Source organism: Mesocricetus auratus, unplaced genomic scaffold (assembly GCF_017639785.1).
Source record: "Mesocricetus auratus isolate SY011 unplaced genomic scaffold, BCM_Maur_2.0 Super-Scaffold_100011, whole genome shotgun sequence".
Lineage (NCBI taxonomy): Eukaryota > Metazoa > Chordata > Mammalia > Rodentia > Cricetidae > Mesocricetus > Mesocricetus auratus.
This window is the reverse complement of record NW_024429195.1, coordinates 79,499,386-79,519,486: the sequence shown is the minus strand read 5'-3', so window position 1 is coordinate 79,519,486 and position 20,101 is coordinate 79,499,386. Positions and strand designations below refer to the sequence as shown.

Below are 20,101 nucleotides of genomic sequence, written 5' to 3'. Positions count from 1 at the left end.
CATCAATCTTTAATGTTACTTAAATCTTGGTTTATGACAAGAACATGAAAGGAATTCTCAAAATTAGCAGATTAAAATTCTAATATTTGAATAGGTTACATTCGTTACAACTGGCTGTTTGATTGGCTTAATTCTTTTTACATGACACTAAACACAGCATACAATCTGGTAATGAGACCCAAGATCAGGTTGACCTGACTATGTAGAGCTGAGACTGACCTTGAGCTCATCATGGTTCTCATGAGTTCTAGGATAGACTGACTGAATTCAGGATAGTGCTCTTCCAGAGTTCTAGAATAGCAGATGAGAACCAACATGCCCATGACTATTATTGAGTGACTAAATGACCACGTTGTCCTGTTAGCTATATAACACAACCCAGAGGACCCCAGTGAAGGCAGTGGCAAGATTAACTCTCCTGGAAGCCAAACTTAACCACACCATGTTTTCTATTGCCCCTTCTCGACATACAGACATCATTTTTGTTACTTGTTTTCCCACACCTTCATTTACCTTAAAAAACTGTTTTCTGTTTTCCCTCCTCTGATCTTTAAACTATTCTATCTGAATATCAAGTGCATTTAGAACTTATTCCGCTTCACTGGTCTTTACCACACATGTTTAAGATTGGGAAGCAAGATGAATGTCCTTTTCATTCTACACTCTTAGAGGAATACAAAATCATTTATTTGACTCACAAATTCACTTGTCCTGTCACCGTTATTACCATGCTATACCTTCCATTTTTTACTCAGAAATCTTTCCTTAGTATCACACCCCTGTTATCTACAATTCAACTTTTCTGCATTTCTCAGTATAAATCATTAGCATAGTGTCTCTATTCAATGTCTCCACTGATTTCCTCTCATTCTTCCTTAAAACTCTTCCCATCAGGAAATGGTACTACTAGTGTCATTGAAAATGTTTGGTAAAGGTCATTAATTACCACCAGATAATGAATTCAGCAATCATAGCTCTCATAAAAACAGTAGCTTTGGTACAGATATTTATTCCCCATATTATACTACATTTATTTATTTAAAGTGATTTTATTTGAATTTCTTGAAAATTAAAAATTACATACCTAAAATAAATACCATCTGGCCATGACATATGACACCCATATAACTGAATTCTATAAGGGAATGTGTTGTTGAGGACTTAAACCTATTTGTGAGAAAGACTGGCTGGCCTGTACTTTCCTGGCAATAATCTTTACAGGTTCTGGCAACCAAGGTTATGCCATACTTATTTTTAAGAAGTGAGATAAATATCAATCAGGATCCAGCAGAAAAAGTAACCATACACATAGATAGAATCACATACAGAAACATATGCATGATTTGCAATATGGATCTGATCTGATGCAAATATGGTAGCTAACCTCACATCCCTACTAAGATTACTCCATCTCCATAACAGGGCAACCCATAGAGATAACTGACCTGAGCTTGTGGAAGCACATGGACTCTGGACCACCAATTATTTCACCTTCATGGGACTGACCTAGAACCTCTGCATATGTGTGACAATTGTGTAGCTTGGTTTGTTTGTAAAACTCCTAGCAATGAGATTAGGACCTGTGCCCAACACTTTCAGGAACCTGTTTACTATGCTGGATTACCTCACCCAGCCTTAAGACAAGCAAAGGGGCTCGGTCCTACCTCAACTTGATGTGCCAGGCTTTGTTCAAGCCCATGGGTGGTCTGTCCCTTTCTGAATGGAGAAGTGTTTGAGTGTTTGAGGAGGCTGGTCGATGGGAGTAGGGGGTATTAAAATAAACAAAAAAAATAATACAATAAAATTTAAAATAAATAAAATAAAAATTAACTGCCTCCCCCCAAAAAGATCACTCCATCTCATGCTGACATCCACAGACTAGGAAAGCTGAGAATAACTGGACACACATTAAAAAACCAAGGAGCAAAGCAGTATAGAAAAACTAGAATCAACCAGCATGACTTGGAATTCATGGAATCAGAACTTGTAGCACTAAAACTAAAAGATCCAGAGACTAATATTGGGGTTCAAGACTCAAACTGAAGGTCAGAAAAACAAAGCAGCAGGTCACTAGCTCACACCACTACCTCAGCTGTATGGACTGATCCTGCTGCCTCTCAGTGTAGCTGAAGAACCCTGAGACTTCTGTGTCTGCCTCCTATCCTTGGTGTGGCTGGAGAATGAATGCCTGATACTGAGACCTTGCTCCTGTCTTATATACCTCCCTAATGCTGGGATTAACGGCATGTGATTCCAGGTGCTGAGATCATCTTTGTGTGAGCTGTTTCTCTTTAGGACTGAATCAATCTTGTGTAAATCCGTCTACCTCTTAATCCTGACTCCTAAGATTAAAGGTGTGTACTACCACCTCCTGGCTTCTGGCTGCTGGGAAGAAAGGTGTGTACCTGGCTTCTATGGCTTATGGCTGACTTTGCTTTCTGAATCCACAGGCAAGCTTTAATATATCATAAATAATATAACACCACACTGAACATATGTTGAAAGAAGATTAATTAGATTGCTGTACAGGATGTGGACTGGGTGGTCCAACAGAGGCTGACTGCAGGCTAGAGAGCCTGAAAACTGGTAGAAACTCAGTCCACAAGGCATTTGAGTATCCTCTATTGAGAATTCTCTATTTAGAGCTGTATCACATTTTGTAAATTGAGTTATTTGTTCTTTTGATGTCTAGGTTTTTGTTACTTCTTTACATAATTTGCATATTAGTCTTCTATTGGATATGGAGTTACTAAAAATCTGTTCCCTTTCTGTAGACTGCTGCTGTGTCCTATTGACAGTGTCCTTTGCCTCACAGCTTTTCAGTTTCATGAAGTCCCATTTATTATTGGTTTAGTGCTTGCACTATGATTGTTTTATTCAGAAAGTCATCTATTGTGCCAACGCATTCAAGGCTATTCCCCAGTCTCCCTTCTTTCAGGTTCAGTTTATCTGGTTTTATGTTAACATCTTTGATCCTTGTGGACTTGAGTTTTTGTGCAGGGTGATAAGTATGAATCTGTATTTTCCTACATGTGGATTTCCAGTTTTACCAGAATGATTTGTTGAAGATGCTTTTTTCCCCCATTGTATATTTCTGGCTTCTTTATCAAACCTGAGATATCTGTAGGTGTGTGGATTTATTTATTTATGTCTGTGCTATTATGTCTGTTTTAAGAGCAATACCATAGGGTTTTTATTACTATAGTTCTGTAGTACAACTTGAAATCCAGAATGGTGAGACCTCCAACAGTTCTTTTATTGTTAATGATTGTCTTAGCTGTCCTGGAGTTTTTGTTTTTCCAAATGAAATTGAGAATTGTCCTTTCAAGATTTATGAAGAATTGTTTTGGAATTTGGGTGGGGCTGCATTGAATCTGTAGGTTGCTTTTGGTAGGGTGGCCATGTTACTAGGCTAATTCTACCTATCCATGAGCATGAGGGATCTTCCATCGTCTGATATCTTCTTCAACTTCTTTCTTCAGTGACTTGAAGTTTTTATATTACAAGTCTTACACTTTCTTGGTTAGAATTATCCCAAGATATTTCATATTATTTGTAGCTATTGTGAAAGGCTAAGTTCATTTATCATTTGAAAATAGGAAGGTTACTGATTTGAGGGTATCAATTTTGTATCCAGTACTATGTTGGCAGTATTTTCCAGGTATATAATTTCCCTACTGGAATTTTTGGGGTGACTTATATATACTATCATATCATTTGCAACAATGATACTTTGATTTCTTCCTTTCCAATCTGTATTCCTTTGACCTCCTTCTGTTGTTTAATTGCTTTAGCTAAAACTTCAAGTACTATATTGAATAGATATGAAGTGGGCAACTTTGTCCCTGATTTTACTGGAATGGCTTTGAATTTCTCTCCATTTAATTTGATGTTTGCTATGGAATTGTTGTAAACTCCCTTTATTGTGTTGAAGTATGTTCCTTGTATCCCTGATCTCTCCAGGATTATTATCATGAAGTCATGTAGGAATTTGTCAAAGGCCTCTTCTGCATCAAATGAGATAATTGCCTGTTTTATTCTATTTGTTTATATAGTGGGTTACATTTACTGATTTTCATATGTTGAACCATGTTTGCATCTTTGGGATGAAGTCTACTTGATCATGGTGGATGATCTTTTTGATGTGTTCTTGGATTCAGTTTGAAAATATTTTATTGAGTATTTTTGCATCTATGATCTTAAGGAAAATTGGTTTGTAATTCTCTTTCTTTGTTAGGCCTATATGGTTTGGGTCAGGGTACCTGTGATCTTGTAAAATGAATTAGGCAATGTTCCTAATTCATTTTACAATGATAGAATTCTGCCCTAAAACCATCTGGCCCTGGGAGAGTTTTTAATGACTGCTTGTATTCTACTACGGTTGTAGGTCTATATAAGTTGTTTATCTGATCATTACTTAAATTTGGTAAGTTGTATATATTGTGAAAATTATCCATTTCTTATAGATTTACCTTTTGGTGGAGTACAGGTTTTTAAAGTATGTCCTTATGATTCTCTGGATTTCCTCATTGTTGTTACTTCCCATTTGTTTCTGATTTTGTAATTTGGATATTGTCTCTGCATCTTTAAGTTTGGATAAGGATTTATCTATATTGCATTCTAAGAAAAAAACTTTGTTTCATTATTTATTTGTATTGTTCTCTATTTTATTTGTATTGTTTCTACTTTATTTCCAGCCCTAAGTTTGTCTCCTGGTGTCTACTCTTCTTGGGTGTGTTTGCTTTTTATTCTAGAGCTTTCAGGTCTGTTATTAAGTTGCTGGTATGAGATCTCTCTAATTTCCTACATAGGCACTAGTGCCGTAATTTAAGAAAAGCAGCTCTTGAGAGAAAGATGCCATGAGACCGGGCTCAAGGAGAGGGTTTTTTGTTTTTTGTGTGTGGGGAGGAGGGATCATAAAAAGGGGAAAGGGGAGGGGGGAGACTGGCCTCCAGAGACAGGGGCAGCAAGAGAGAGCAGAGAAGAAAGGTGGGAAAGATGAAGAGGGAGAGGATGAGAAAGAAGAGAGGGAAGGATGGAAGGTGGGCAGGGCCCTTTTAAAAGGGAACATAGTGAGTGTGCACAGGTGGTGCTCTTAGTGGCTGCAGCTGAGGGTGTATCCTATCAGAACTCCAAGGGCAGGCCAGTGCAGATGCCTGAACACTAACAACTAGTGGTATGGACTTTCCTCTTAGCACCACTTTCAGTGTGTCCTATAAGTTTGTGTAGGCTGCGTGTGTATTCATTTTCATTTAATTCTGGAAAATATTTATTTTAACAAATTTTCATTCAGTAGAAAGTTGTTCAGTGTCCATGAAGTTTACAAGCTTTCTGTTTCTAGTATCTAGCTTTAAACCTTGGTGGTTTCACAGGGTGCAAGTAGTTATTTCCATTTTCTTATTTCCTTTGAGACTGTATCTGAGTATGTGATTAATTTTGAAGAAAGTTCCATAAGGTGAAGTTATATTGTTTTCTGTTTGGGTGAAATATTATATAAATATCTGTTAGGTCCATCTGAATTACAACATTCGTTAGTTCCAATATTTCCGTTTAGTTTTTGACTGGACGAACTGTCCATTGGTGATGGGGGATGTCCTTCTTATGCTTTGAATATATATTTCTCTTATTGGTTGATGAGTAAAGCTGTTTCAGCCAATGGACAGGTAGTATTTAGTCAGGTGGGAAATCCAGAGACAGAGAAAGGCAGTAGGTGGAGTCAGAGACACCATGTAGCTGCTGAAAAAGCAAGAGGCCCAGGTATCACAGGTAAGCCAAGACCATGTGGAGATTAATAGAAATGGATTAATAATTTAAGAGAGATCTAGCTAATAAGAAGCCTGAGCCATCAGTCAAACAGTTCGTAATTATTAGCCTCTGTGTGTTTATTTGGGACTAAATGGCTACAGGATTGAGTGGAACAGAAAGTTCTGCCCACACATTGATGAAATTAAGTTATAGAAGTGTCCCACCATGGATGTGGTTGGGTCAATATGTGATTTAATCTGTTGTACTGTTGTTTTTTTTTTTTAACAAACTTAGTTGACTTTATGTTCGGGGCATAGATGTTAAGAATTGAAATGGCATCTTGGATTTTTCATTTGATGAATATGTAGTATCCTTACCTAACTCTTTTGATTAGTTTTGAAGTCTGTTTTGTTAGGTATTAGTTACACTGAGGTCCATGTGCTTGGAGAATCTTTCTCCAACTCTTCACTATCAGGTAATGTCTATCTTTGACTATAGTTCTAGGTGCTGACTTCTGGGTTTGTCTATATCGGGTGGCTTTTGTTCCTTGGTTTCTCTCTGGATTTTCAGAGTGTGATGGTTCTGTGTTGCCTTTTTCTCTGGCCTGCTTAGATGGTGTATTCATAGAGAATCCCTGCTGATGCTGGAGGCTGTAGTATTGTGATGAGGTGAGAGACAGAAAGGTGGACTAGGGCCTTGTGCTCTCCTTGGGATGGGTTCAGATAGGAAAGGGAGACTACAGCAGGTTTCCTGTTGTAAAGAGATGAGTTGGGGTAATTGGGTCTCAATAGTAAAGAGATGTGGGTCTACCTTCAGCCTACTTGTTGCCCTAGGAGGAACAGAGTTTGGGTTAGCAGAGGGTACCTGCTGGAGTCGGGGGTTGGTAAAAAGCAAGAAGTAGAGGGAGGGAGGTTAGAAGGGGAAAATATATGGAATTCAGAAGGGATAGGAGCAGGGGGCAGGAAAGGCTGCCAAGTGTGTTCTATTGTAGAGTTGTGGGTGAGACTCAGACCTTTTCTAAAGGTTTCTGTATGACTGTGTGTGTGTGTGTGTGTGTGTGTGTGTGTGTGTGTGTGTGTGTGTGTATAGGGACATATGGAAGCCAGGACAATCCCAGGTGATGGTGTTCCTCAAACACCATCTACCTATTTTTATTCCCAAGACAAGGCTCCCTGCTCCTTTATTAAAAGTTTTTTTTTTTACAAATTTTAGTTAAATTAGAAACAATCTTATTTTACATATCATTCCCAGTTCCCTTTCCCTCACATCCTCCCATGTCCCCCACCTATGCCCTCATCCCATCCCCCAGCCACTCCCCAGGGAGGGTGAGGTTTTCCATGAGGAATCATCAAAATCCGTCAAGTCATTTGGAGTAGGACCTAGGTCCTTCCCAATGTATCTAGGCTAAGAAGTGTGTTCGTGCACTAGCGATACATCCTAGTTCCACTGCCAGAGGCCCCATAAACTGTCCAGTCCTCCTAGCTGACACTCAGGCTCAGGGGGGTCTGGATGAGTCCTATGCTGGTTTCCCAGCTGTCAGGCTGAGGTCCATGACTTCCCACTTGCTCAGGTCAGCTGTTTCTGTGGGTTTTCCCACTTGACCCCTTTGTTTATCACTCCTAGCTCTCTACAATTGGATTCCAGGAGTTTGGCTCAGTGCTTAGCTGTGGGTGTCTACCTCTGCTTCCATCAGCTACTGGATGAAGGCTCTAGGATTGGATGTAAGGTAGTCATCATTCTCATTACAAGGGAAGGGCATTTAAGGTACCCTCTCCACTATTGTTTAGAATCCTAGTTGGAGTCATCCTTGTGAATCTCTGTACAATTCCCTAGTGCCAGATTTTTCTTTAAACCTATAATGGTTCCACTATTGACATGTCTCTTTTCTTGCTCTCCTCCATTCATCTCCGGACTCGATCTTCCAGATCCTTCATGTTCTACTCCACAAGGAGGACTATAAGAAAGACATACATGGCCCCATGGTAAAGGGGAAAGGGACAAGAGCTCCTGAACAAATTGGGAGCATGGGGAAGGAGGGAGGAGGGAAGGAGAAAGAGGAAGGAAAAATTATATATATATATATATATATATATATATATATATATATAAATATATATATATGCCTGCATGCAGGTAAGTGTCCTGCATACTGGGTGCTGAGAACCAAGTGGAGATCTTCTGCAAGATCAGCAAGTGCTCTTATTTCTTGCCTTTCATTTACTTCATTTTCTGAATTTATTTGCTGATTCTTTTTTGTATTCATAAATATGAAAGCTTAAGGTATAAACTGATTTTTTCATTTTACAAAATGCACATTTGAAAGCATATGTTTCTTTTTAAGCACATTAGCTGGCTCCACAAATTATGTCATATTTATCTTCAATCCAAAAAATTCTCTAATTTTTAATATGGTTACTTCCCTAAACCACATGGTTTTAGTGTTATTGATTTCTAATTTAATTCCAGTGTGATTCTAAAGTATAATCTATGATTTACAAAACAAAGCTTAATATATCTAGCAAGCATGAAAATGAAACAAATTGTCCAATAGACTTCTTTGTATTATTATAAAGACAAGCTGATATGTGGCAAAGCTATTCCAGAACCTTCAAAAGCTGATCTCTCAGCAAATGTTAAGTACCCATTAAGACAATACAGCAATAAAATCTTAGCAAATATATCAGCCCATAAACAATTAAGATAGGAAGTCACAAACAACTCTCTACTGTTAGGGACTGAATTTTTGACATGTACATCAAAGCAAAGCAATAAAAAGGAAAACTTTTCAGTTAATGTGCTGACACGGTTGGATCTCTGTGTGGAAAGATAAAAACAGAGAACTAGGTCGTCTTACCATTTTAAAAATGAAAGTATTAATATAAAGATGATAGAGTTAAATGCAAGATTAAAATAAGCTTTTGAACATGTAAGAAAACATCATGTGTTAGAAATAAGCAAATATTTCTTAGAAGATGAAAGCAAAGAACAATTCTCAATTTGATAAATTGTGTCTAATCAAAAGGAAAATTTCATGGCTACCAAAAATTCGACTAAGTTCAGGACAGACTGAGAAAGAGCACACACAGACACACAGAGCAATACATTTGTAATAATTGACTCTTACAACTCAATTAACAAAAGGAATCATCCCATAAAAATGGTAAAGAAACTAAATCGATACATCTAAATATCAGTGATAGAATCTAGGTAGATGTATCCAGGTTATTCGCTGTTTTTCAAACTAAACCTGCTCATAAGGCTGACTTGGCTATGGCCCATATTCTCAGTACTCCCATAGAGGACTTCTAAGAAAAGCCTCCATGAGTCTAAAACATCCTGGGTCAGACAATCAGACGTGTTAAATTTGAAGACTCCTTTAGCAGTATACCTGTATATGGATTTCTTCTGTGATGAATAACTTTTAGGTGATTAATGTTTCTCTGTGTATCTGAAGATCCACAGTATTTTTTTTTAAAAAAAACAGTATCTTTCAAGTTCAGCAAGAAGGAACTTCCCTAAAACATTGTTTTCCTACACATAAAAGTTCTGAAACAACCTTGGGGCTTCTACTGATAAATTGATTCTGTAAGAAATTCTTCGTTCTTAGTAAACCAGTGACCAAGTGGCATGATTCTCAGCAAATTTACTTTCCTCACATAGCAACAGAATGCTAACTGAAAGAGAAGTTTAATAATGAAATGATTTAAGCAAAGACAGTATTCATAGTAGTTCTTCAGAAAATGAAGCTGCATTAGGTATAAACCTAGTCCTTACACAGTCCATCTTCAAAGTGGCTTTCTACTGCTTGGGGAACTTACATTTTCAGCATCAATGAAAAAGAAATCTGCCATGCTCTACTGCACACTAGAGTAACAGATGTAAAAAGAAAAAGATTCTGGTCCTACTGCCAGGGACCCCACAAACAGACCAAGCTACACAACCGTCTCCCATATGCAGAGGGCCTAGCTTGGTCACAGCTGTTGATCTGGAGTTCATGAGTTCTCAAGAGCTTGGTTCAGTTGTCTCTGTAGATTTCACCTTCATGATCTTGACCTCCCTTGCTCATTTATCTCCTCCTCCCTCTCTTCATCTGGATTCCCATAGCTCGGCCTGGTGCGTGGCTATGGATCCCTGCATCTGGTTCTGTCAATTATTGGATGAAGGAGCCCAATCCCTTTGAGGGGATGCCTTGCTCAGCCTTAATGGGGGTGGGGTAGAGGGAGCTTGGTCCTGCCTCAATTTAATGAGTCAGGTTTTGCTGTCTCCCCATGGAAGACCTTACCCTTTGGGAGGAGTAGATGGGAGGTGGACTAAGGGGAAGCAAGTGGTAGGAGGGATGGGAAGGAGAACTGTGATTGAAATGTAAAATGAAATTAAAATAAACAAATAATAAAATTGGAGACTATCTCCATAATAAAATGGTTATGAGAAACCTCATATTGCTCAGAGCTAGAACAGTTTAAGAAAAATAAAGAAAAACACTAAGTTTTTAAACTGTCAGAATGGTTTAGATTTGGCCCCAACCTTAGAGGACACCTAGCCAAAACAATTAACCCAGTGGAAACTCAAAGCAAAATACATAAGTATTAATACTTATCAAGACAGAAGAAAATAAAATGTTAGTATTAATAAGTACTTCTATAGCTCAAGCACATAGCTCCAAAGCAGGCCACAAGTAACAGCATTTAAGGAGATTAAAATTGTACAGACAAACAGCAACAAAGAACAGATAAGCACTCTGCAAAAGCAAAAAGAGCAGGGATTTTTCTTAAAATAACACCCAGAAAACACTTGCCTATTATGATTTTAATAGCCCCGAGTGACTAAACATTAACTGTGTCTATCTGATAAAATATGCTTTGCACACATCACAGAATGTAAATTCTTAAAACAAAACAGAGAGGTTGAATACCTCTCTATAGCTGAAAAGAACAAGAAAAAATTTAAATCACACTAACAATACCACATCCAAATAGTAGTAAAGGAAAAGAATAGACTCTCCCTTATTACATTATATGAAATTATTACAATCTAATGTCAAACTCAGAAAAATTCAATATTAAAAGAGAACATATATATCTCATTCATAATAATAAATCTAAAATAACTGAATGAAATATTTCTAGGTTGAACATAAATAAAAGTATGTTTTACAAGCACGTGAAAATTTTAATACTAGAAAAAGTCTAATAGCTTACTAAAGATTGAAAGAAGGAAATTATATGATCATTTCCAAAATACACAGAGTATTAAGTGCTCAATAAAATCCTACAATTTGTGCTAAAAATTGTCAGTAAGGCAGAAATGGAGGTGAAGTCTCCTACCCTTTACACGGTCTACTAGAAACCTATGGTCGTGCTCAAGGGTAAAGCGTTACCATTCTCCGTAAAACCATTAGTACTGCAGAGATGTCTGCTTCCTCCATTTCAATATTTGCTGGAGGAATCCATATGCTTTTCAACAAAGAACTGTCCAAGAATAGCCAAGGAACTGCTTAACAAAAAGCAGCAGCGGATGAGAGGGCTGGTGGGCTTCATTTACTAGACATCATAATACAAAGTGAGAAGACTGTCTATGTGACAGCAGCGTGAAAAATTTGGAAAAGGACCCACACACCAACCGAAGCCTGGCATACTGTACAGATACACCACAGATCTTCAGCAGGAAGACACCAGAAACTTAAAAACTTAAACATACTACCATCTGCAACATTCTAAATAACTTAGATTTCATTAATAATAAATATAAAAATGAATATATCTAAGTTTTAAAAATAAAATATAAGGAAATGTGTTAATAATCTCAGGGTTAGGAAAAATTTCTTAAGAAAGCACATATTATGAATAATTAAACATGAAGAAAATATTTACATATTAATATTAAGCAGCCTGGACACCAAAACATACCACAAATAACTAAAATAAAACACCCTAAATCAAGAAAACTATCTCCAACATGCATATCTAACAAATAATGTTCAGAATAGTGTATAAAGAGTGCTCATAACCAATTATCAAAAGACAACCACAAGTTAGGACTGCTCTTCTGGCTACTCTGCATTTAAGGAGGACTGGAAACTTTAGGCCTGCCTTAGCTACAGGGTGAGTTCAAGGCCACATTGGAAAAAAGTGCTACACCATCTAAAGAATGAAACCAGAAGAACAAACATGGTAAGAGACGCAGTTCAACGGTAGAGCATATGGCTAGCATGTGCAGCCCTAGCTTCAAATCTCAGGACAAGGGAAAAGAGCATATAAAACAACTAAAAGAAAAGCCTAACATCTTTGCTAAATAGGGAATTGGAAACTCAAAATATAACGAGATACTCAAGCACTGTCAGGGCAAACATGTGGCAACAGGGATTCTTGTGCCCTGTTAAACAAAATCCTAGATTGTCTACAAGTATTTTGGGAAACATTTAGCATTTCTAAAGCCAAACATATACATATTCTATGGCCTAGAAATTCCACACCTAGAAACAGAGCTTTATAAACACATACATACAAAGATATGCATAAGAATTACTAAAATCTTCAAAATTAAGACTGAAATGTGTGATTAAAAGACACAACTTCTAAATTGGCTGTGATGGCACAGCACATAGCTGTAATCCCAGACTTTGGTAGGTGAGGCAGGAGGATTGCCATAGATTTAAGGCCAGCCAGAGCTACAAGGCAAGACCCTGTCTCAATAAATAAGAGACAAAGCAAAAGCGCAAAACTGCTAAAATTAATCTTCATAGAAACAATACATTTTTCACAGACATTATCATTTAGTTACTAAATTTACTAATAAATATTTATTGTCCTCTTGGAATTGGGATAAAACACACCAGACAGATCAGTTTTAGATGAAGAATGAACAGTTTGGGGTTTATTTTGTTTGTAATACTGACAAGCATATGTACTTTAATCACAAAAGATCGTATCAAGTATTTATAAAAATCTTTTCTGGAGATAGCTTCTATTTAATAAGGATCAAAAGAGCATAAAACTTTATCCTTATCATCCGTGAATGAAATAAATTGTGTTTTAATAGCTTAATCGGAAAACACAAAGAAGAAAACAGTAATATGAAAAGAGTCTGGTGTCCTGTGGTCTTCCTTAATAACAACCCACTTTTAAGAGCCTATAATCTACTCAACAGAAAGCCTTCTATCAAAGACCTTAATCAGATTCTGAGAAAACTCCACACAAAATAAACAACAGGTCACTAAAACCCAAACAATCAGGCATTAGCAGCTTTACAAAAGGCTAGGACCTATGCGATGAGTCATTTCTAAAATGATGAAAAGATAAGTCCTTCAAGTGTTTTCTATTCAAACAGAAAACATATAAAGGTAGGGAACCATTTAGCCACTGGCAGAGTGCGAAATCTTTCATTTTACACATTCTTGTTTGACTTTATGCAAGCATCAAACTAAGGATGGCAAAAATGAGTCTCTCTTCCTACATATTAATGCTGACTTTTTCTTTGTTTTCTCAAGGTATTTTACTTTCAGCTTCCAAGTCCATAAGAAACTTAGAAGACGACATGGTATTTAATACTTTTAGGATGGGAAAAGCCTTTCAGAAGGAAGATACTGCAGAAAGATCAGTTGCTGCTCCTTCTCTGGAACAATATAAAAATGATGACAGTGGTTTCATGAATGACGACGAAAACAAAAATTCAAAGGTAAGTACATGTAGTCTGGCTTTTATTACAATAGTAATGGAAATGACTTTTATAATTATAAAATTATAAAAGTAAACTTGGTTTTTATAAATGGGAATAAATACAGAGTCACAGTGTACATTAAGGTAACTAGTATAATTTCATAAATGCCAGGTACTGGTCCATCCTATCAAAAACCTTTGTTTCTTGTATCTAAGATATTTTAGAAGTGAAAAGCAGTGTAGAGCATCTTAGACTTTATCAGCAAGAATGTTGTGCCAATGTATTTTAGCTCTGTCCTGAAGAAGACAGCTGGAATACAAACCAACCTTCTCTTCACAGAACACAGGCTCCAAACAGAATCTCATAAATCATGGTCTGCCACTGAATCTGGCTCTAAAGCCTTACCTCGCTCTGAAAGGATCAGTAGCTTTTCCAGCTGAGAATGGAGCTCAGAATACTGAGTCAACACAAGAAAAGAGAGAAATTGGGGATGAAGAAAACTCAGCTAAGTTTCCTATAGGAAGGAGAGATTTTGACAGTGAGTAGCTTTTACAAATTCAATTCCTACATTTTAATTCTATAAAAAAAAAAAAAGCTCTGAGCTTAACTGATTTGGATCTGACCATAACAAAATTGAGTAAGACCATAGTTCACATCTACCAGACAGCAGGTGACCCTGTCAAAATGGGGAATTTTTAAAAGTCAGTAATTGTCTGATTTATTCAGAAGTCATTATGAATAATGGGTCCACAATTTTTCTTAATCGTGTGTCGTAATTGTAGTTGTTGTTATCTTTCAGTGCTCAGGTGCATGCTGGGAAGAGTCTACCGACCCTGCTGGCAAGTCTGATACCTGCTGGTCCACACCATCCTTTCAGAAGAAAACAATTCATTGCAAATGGAGAGAAAAGCCCTTACTGTTGACATGACTTGTGTATTGTCCTAAATGTCTGCTTTAAAATGGCTAAGATACATAATAATCTAAATGATATGCTTTGGCTTGTGCATTAAACTTCATAAAGATTCTGCATAATTCTGACTTGCTGGTGTTTTTGAACAGTGGTTAACATGTGCGCCTCACATCAAAATAATAAAGCATCAGAGTTTACATCTTGATATTTAAAAGTTAGCTCATGGATTTGGTGTATGGTCTTATATACCTAAATCTAACGCATACAGATGACAAAATCACAGCCTAAAAAACTGAGTTAATTTGGTCTGGCCAGGAATCAATTTGTCCTTGGCAGTACACCTACTGCCTTTTGCTCCTCGTGCCAGTTTGCCGCCAGCTCTACTGTCTGAGTCATTGGATACTTTAGGGAACTTAACATTTTTGTGTTGGTATAGTTCATTTCCATTCTCACAGTGAATATTGTCACTGTCCAAATCCACCTGTTTCCTTTTGGATATTTTATTTTCTGTAGATTTTCTTGGTATTTTGTCATCTTTACTTCTATCCAGATGCACATTTTCAGAATTTGCTTCAATTCTTGCTCTTCTAACAGAGGAACATGCACCTTCTGTTATCAAGAATGACAAGGGGAAAGGAACCATATAATTTAGTATTATAAATCATGAGACATAAAATAATCATTAAAATGGCTAAAATATTAAAGACATTATTTATAATATAATAATCCCACCCAATTTCTTTTTACTATTCCATCTTTTATCCCAAGCAACAAATATCTATGGAAAAATACAACAGGTAAATACTAAGAATTATTTTTTAAACCTATTTAGTTATTTAGATTAAATAATACCCTATTCATAAATATAGAGTTAGATTCAATTTCTTAAACAAATCCAGGGCTTAAACAACAAGTCTTTACATTTCTTAGTACTTTGCAAAAATAATTGGTTGACTAATTATTCAAACAAGGATAATTACCAGAAACATCATTTTCCAAGTGAAGAGCATGCAATGGCTTTGATGATAATTTAACATTCCATTTATTCTTGCTCATCATGTAGTCATCTTTATAAGTACAAGCAAACTGTGACCTAATTAAGGTCTGCCTCATCTGATAACACAAAGAAAACATGCAATTATATTTTGTTATATACACACTCCCTAGTAATTGACAAGTAATATAAATATAAAGACTGTTCTTACGAATCCCATCACTCACTGGAAACTTTTATCTATATTTAGTTCCAGTTTCAAACTCACTTATTACTATGGCTAGCCTCTTAGTTCTTTTTAGCAACATCTATCTTAATCTATATATTTTTATAACAATTCTAAAATTCAATTTTAAACTCTTTAGAGTTTTTGCAACACATTCCTTTGGGCTGTGCTCGAGTGTTATGATAACTGAATATATACATACAATCATAAAAATGGGAGTTCTATATCATACAAAAGAAAAAGGAGCACAACATTCTGAAAGAAAAAGTAGTGTGTGTGATTAATGAAATTGATGGAAGGAGAAATACTAAGGCAAAAATGGGAATTGAGAAGTTAAAAGAAACAGAAATAGCTAATTTTTAGCAAAAGGAGCACAAACAACATGGGAAGACATTATTTCTTGGTTAAAACAAATATTTGGGAAAACTAGAGTTTTTAACTATATCATTCAATGGAAAGACTCAATGAAGCTTTTTAATGGTCAAAATTTCAAAACATATATTTGCATTTAACCTCTGAGATAAAAACTGAAAGCCCAACTTTCTCATAAACAGAAGAAACTCAGACAGATAAAGTTAATTCTAAGCCGGTATGGTGACATACAACTGTCGTCCTAACACTCGAGGCTACAGGAGAAGGATCCAAAGTTGAAGGTCGGCCTGGATTACATACTAAGACACTAGAGGGCAAGGGGGAGGCAAGAAGGAAAGATGGAAAGTTAATCTATGAAATAGGACAGAAAAACAAACAGTTTGGAAATGCATCCTGCAAATATGAAACTGCTGAGCTATTATAGGAGTAGGAATACATTTCAGAACATTTAATCTACACATATAATGTGAATATATTATCAATTATACTTGGCCCATAACCATTAAGTATTATGGGGGGATTTCTCCAAATCATTAGAAGCTAGCTCATATTCTTTTAATACTTCAAAATTATGCTAATATGTTGGATATTAGTAAGAGTGTTTATTGATTAAAATAATTATATATTATACTCAATAATTACATTTTGTTATATAATCATGGGCCAGTGTTCTAATTCACTCAGATGTCTGCAAAGATGATAGCAATAAATCCACTGGCCATAGTTTAAAAGACATGAGAATGGCCTCCTTTACTGCTGCTTCATAAAAACCTATTTCATTTAGAATGATAACTTAGCTTTAAAACTAATGAAAACCATTCCCATTTTAGTAAAAATCGTGTTCCATATTTCTCAGTGAAGAACTAGACATTTGGAGCTTTTCAATAGCAAAAGTGTAAAATTGTACAAGACTGGAAAGTTGTAGTTTACAAAAAGTGGAGAAGAGTAGGCAGCTGACCTCGACAAGCACCGCCATTCACTAGGTTCTGTGAGTTCCCAAAAATACAACTTTATTGTATCATTTCCCACAAGCCTTCCCAAAACTCAAAATTATAAACTTGTTTATGAAGGTATGAAGAGAGCCAAATGTGATGCTGTAGGAGACTGAGGCAGTATAAAGTTCTAGTACAGCCTGGGCTACACAGTGATACCATCTCATTCCCTTCCTCAGACAAATGAGTTATAAAAAGTCTGAAGACCATCTAGGCCAAGATTGGTATAGGTCATTCTCTTAACAACCAGAAAGTAGTGGCCCCTACAAGTCACTTCTGTCCATTACAAAACCTTCAGTGCAGAGTGGTGGTGGCACACGCCTTTAATCCCAGCACTGGGGAGGCAGAGGTAGGCGGAACTCTGTGAGTTTGAGGCCAGCATGGTCTACAGAGTGAGTACCAGGACCACCTATTACACAGAGAAACCCTGTCTCCAAAAAAAATAAAAAAGAAGAAGGAAAGAAAAAAAGAAAAACGGAAGAAAAGAAAACCTTCTGCACAATCTATAGGATACTCCAATAAAAAGGCAATAATTATGTTGTCTAGGATAGTATGTTTTCCTCAATTTCATGTTTAGCCAAAACATAAATTTTCTTATACAATTATTATTTTATTTACTTTTAATATACAATCTAAGAAAAACCTGTTTCCCATTACATGCAGTCAAGAACTAGTATAACCATTTCTCCTGCTAGAGTTCCTATTCAGGCACATGCACAGAGGAATTCCAAAGTCCTCAGTGGTAAGTCAAATTCAGAAAACTACAGTTATAAGACAGCATGTTCTTATATCAAGAAGGTCAGATATAGGTGAAAAAAATGATTAACCATGAAACACACATCAAAATACAAAAAAACATGTTCTATGTGATCTTGGAATGGTTGTGTCTAAAATAGCAAAGAGTAGTTACATTGAGGGGTTTTCTACCTGTATCCTTGTTTAAGACACAATCTTACCATACAGCCCAGACTAGCCTCAAACTTGAGGTCCTCCTTGTCTAGACACTAGAGTATAGGGCTGCCTCTGGATATGCCCCAGGGTACCCAACTCAGATATTTTTTTCTGTTTGTGAAGTCTTATATATGAATTTTCTTTACTCTCTTTCTATGCAAAAATATTTTAAAATGAAGTGCCACTTATTGAGTTCTTATACTACATGATAGGAAGAGAGGAATCAATAGATAACCAGAAAGGCTTCTACAATCACAAAGTGATTTTACTTATGAAATCTTTTGTTGACACAAGTTGGAAGAAATTACAAAAACTGAAAACTTCCAGACTCTAACCATATTTTTAAAAAAAGGAAAAAATGGATGCAGAAAAATAAAGTCCTACATTTAGATTAAGGTATACATGCACAAGATGAAGATAAGTGAGCTATAGGGCAACATAGGAAATCACAGGCCTTTGGGTTTTAATTAATCATGAATCTGACTGAAGTCAACAGGATGATGTCTAACAAAACATGCAAAGAAAGACAAGATAACATAATGGGGAAAGACCTGACTCCTCACATTAGCTCCGCTTCCTTTTAATTAGATAATATTTTAAATTACTTTTATATTTAGTGAGAGAGAGAGAGAGAGAGAGAGAGAGAGAGAGAGAGAGAGAGAGAGAGAGAGAGAGAGAGAGAGAGAGTGTGTGTGTGTGTGTGTACAGGTGTGCACGGTACTTGTGGAGGTCAGAGGGCAACTTGAGGCAGTCTGTTTTCTCCTTCTACCATGTGGGTCCCAAGGATGAAACTCAGGTTGTTAGGTTCAGTGACAAGTACCTTTATCCACTGAGCTATCCTGCCAGACCCTTATCAACTAGATAATTTAAAAAAATTATCAGCTTCTAACATATCCACACCTAGGTGTAATATTCACCTCACAGACTTATTAGAAGTAGAAAAATATAGACATTTTTGGGCATGGTGTACACCTTTAATCCCAGTACTCAGAAGGCAAAAAGCAGGTAGATCTTGTGAGTTCAAGGCCAGCCTAGTCTACATAGCAAGTTCTAGACCAACCAGGGCCAGATAGTGGCACTGTCTCAAAAATAAATAAATAAATAAATAAATAAATAAATAAATAAATAAATAAAAAGAATACCGTGTGTGTGTGTGTGTGTGTGTGTGTGTGTGTGTGTGTGTGGTACAGATTATGAATATACCCCATATGTGTATACATGGAGACATATATATGATATATATATATATGTACATTCTGGAGATCTAATATAGATGCTGGATAGCTACTATAACACAAATGAAGTGGGGTATACCTATAAAGTAAATTCTGCTGGATCAGATTTCTCAGGTCTAGACCAATTCTAAAGTGATTCTAGAATGTAGCTCAGCATCTTCATTTAATTATTAAAACAGTGCAAGCTCATTGCCTTGTATTTGTAACTTGAAAGAGAATGGTTTTCCTTTGTTCATAAAAGTTGAATTTTTCTGCACAAGATTAGTGGTCACATAGAATTGAGATTACTTCCTGTTGTAAATCTTCCAAAGCTCTCTATGTATTTGATTTGGAATCACAAATAAGCAAAAACAATTCCCTCTTGAAAGTGGTTTTGAAGTACTAAACAACTCAGAATACTGCCCAGGTTCATACATGGCTGTTACAATCATGTTATGTTCAAGTCACATGACAGAAATGCATTGAAAGTTTTCTTTTGGGGAGTGATTTCCCTTCATTGAGATTTCTATCCACAGTGAAATTGCAACAAAATTCAGATTTGCCAAGCATTGGAAAAGTCCTTTGCCACAGCTCTTTTTAAATTATTAGGAGGATCCCAGTTTGAGGAAAAAGTACTTCACATAGGAAAGCCTGAGTCTAGTTAAATGAAGATGAATGAGTCAAAGTAATGAACAGGAATAGACACTGAGTTAGCTAGAAAACAACAGTCTTAAGCTGCCACTATACTATTGACAAGCTTGAAAAGGGAAACTACCTTCAAAATATCTGTTAACTATGTATCTAATGAAAATTATTCTAAATTTATCTTTTATTCTCATATTACCACATTTTCAAAAGAATAGATTTTATTATCTTTTATTTGATAGTGAAGAATTCATACATGTATAAAATATTTTTTCTATCCGAGCAAATTCAATTGTATATTAAACAGAAAAAATTCACCGAAGCAATACATTATAATTTTATATATTCTTATGAGCCTTTTATTCAGCTTCTGGTGATAGTTCAAACTTTGAATAT

At 36.2% G+C, this 20,101-nt stretch overlaps 2 protein-coding genes across 2 annotated transcripts in view; one reads left to right on the top strand and one right to left on the bottom strand.

Annotated features, from left to right (window-relative positions):
• The first annotated feature begins 13,118 nt into the window (after window positions 1-13,118).
• Pmch (pro-melanin concentrating hormone) lies at window positions 13,119-14,433 on the top strand. The gene is made up of 3 exons (XM_021225951.2): window positions 13,119-13,419; window positions 13,741-13,939; window positions 14,201-14,433. The coding sequence occupies exons 1-3, from the start codon at window positions 13,171-13,173 to the stop codon at window positions 14,248-14,250; spliced, it is 498 nt and encodes a 165-aa protein (XP_021081610.1). The 5' UTR covers window positions 13,119-13,170; the 3' UTR covers window positions 14,251-14,433.
• The window catches only part of LOC101830314 (PARP1 binding protein), a 53,152-nt gene continuing 46,475 nt past the window's right edge, over window positions 13,425-20,101 (bottom strand). The window contains exons 10-11 of the mRNA XM_040754316.1: window positions 15,292-15,424; window positions 13,425-14,920 (exon numbers count right to left, since the gene is read on the bottom strand). Coding sequence (XP_040610250.1) covers window positions 14,589-14,920; window positions 15,292-15,424 — 465 coding nt within the window. The 3' untranslated portion in view covers window positions 13,425-14,588. The remainder of the gene's footprint in view (window positions 14,921-15,291; window positions 15,425-20,101) is intronic.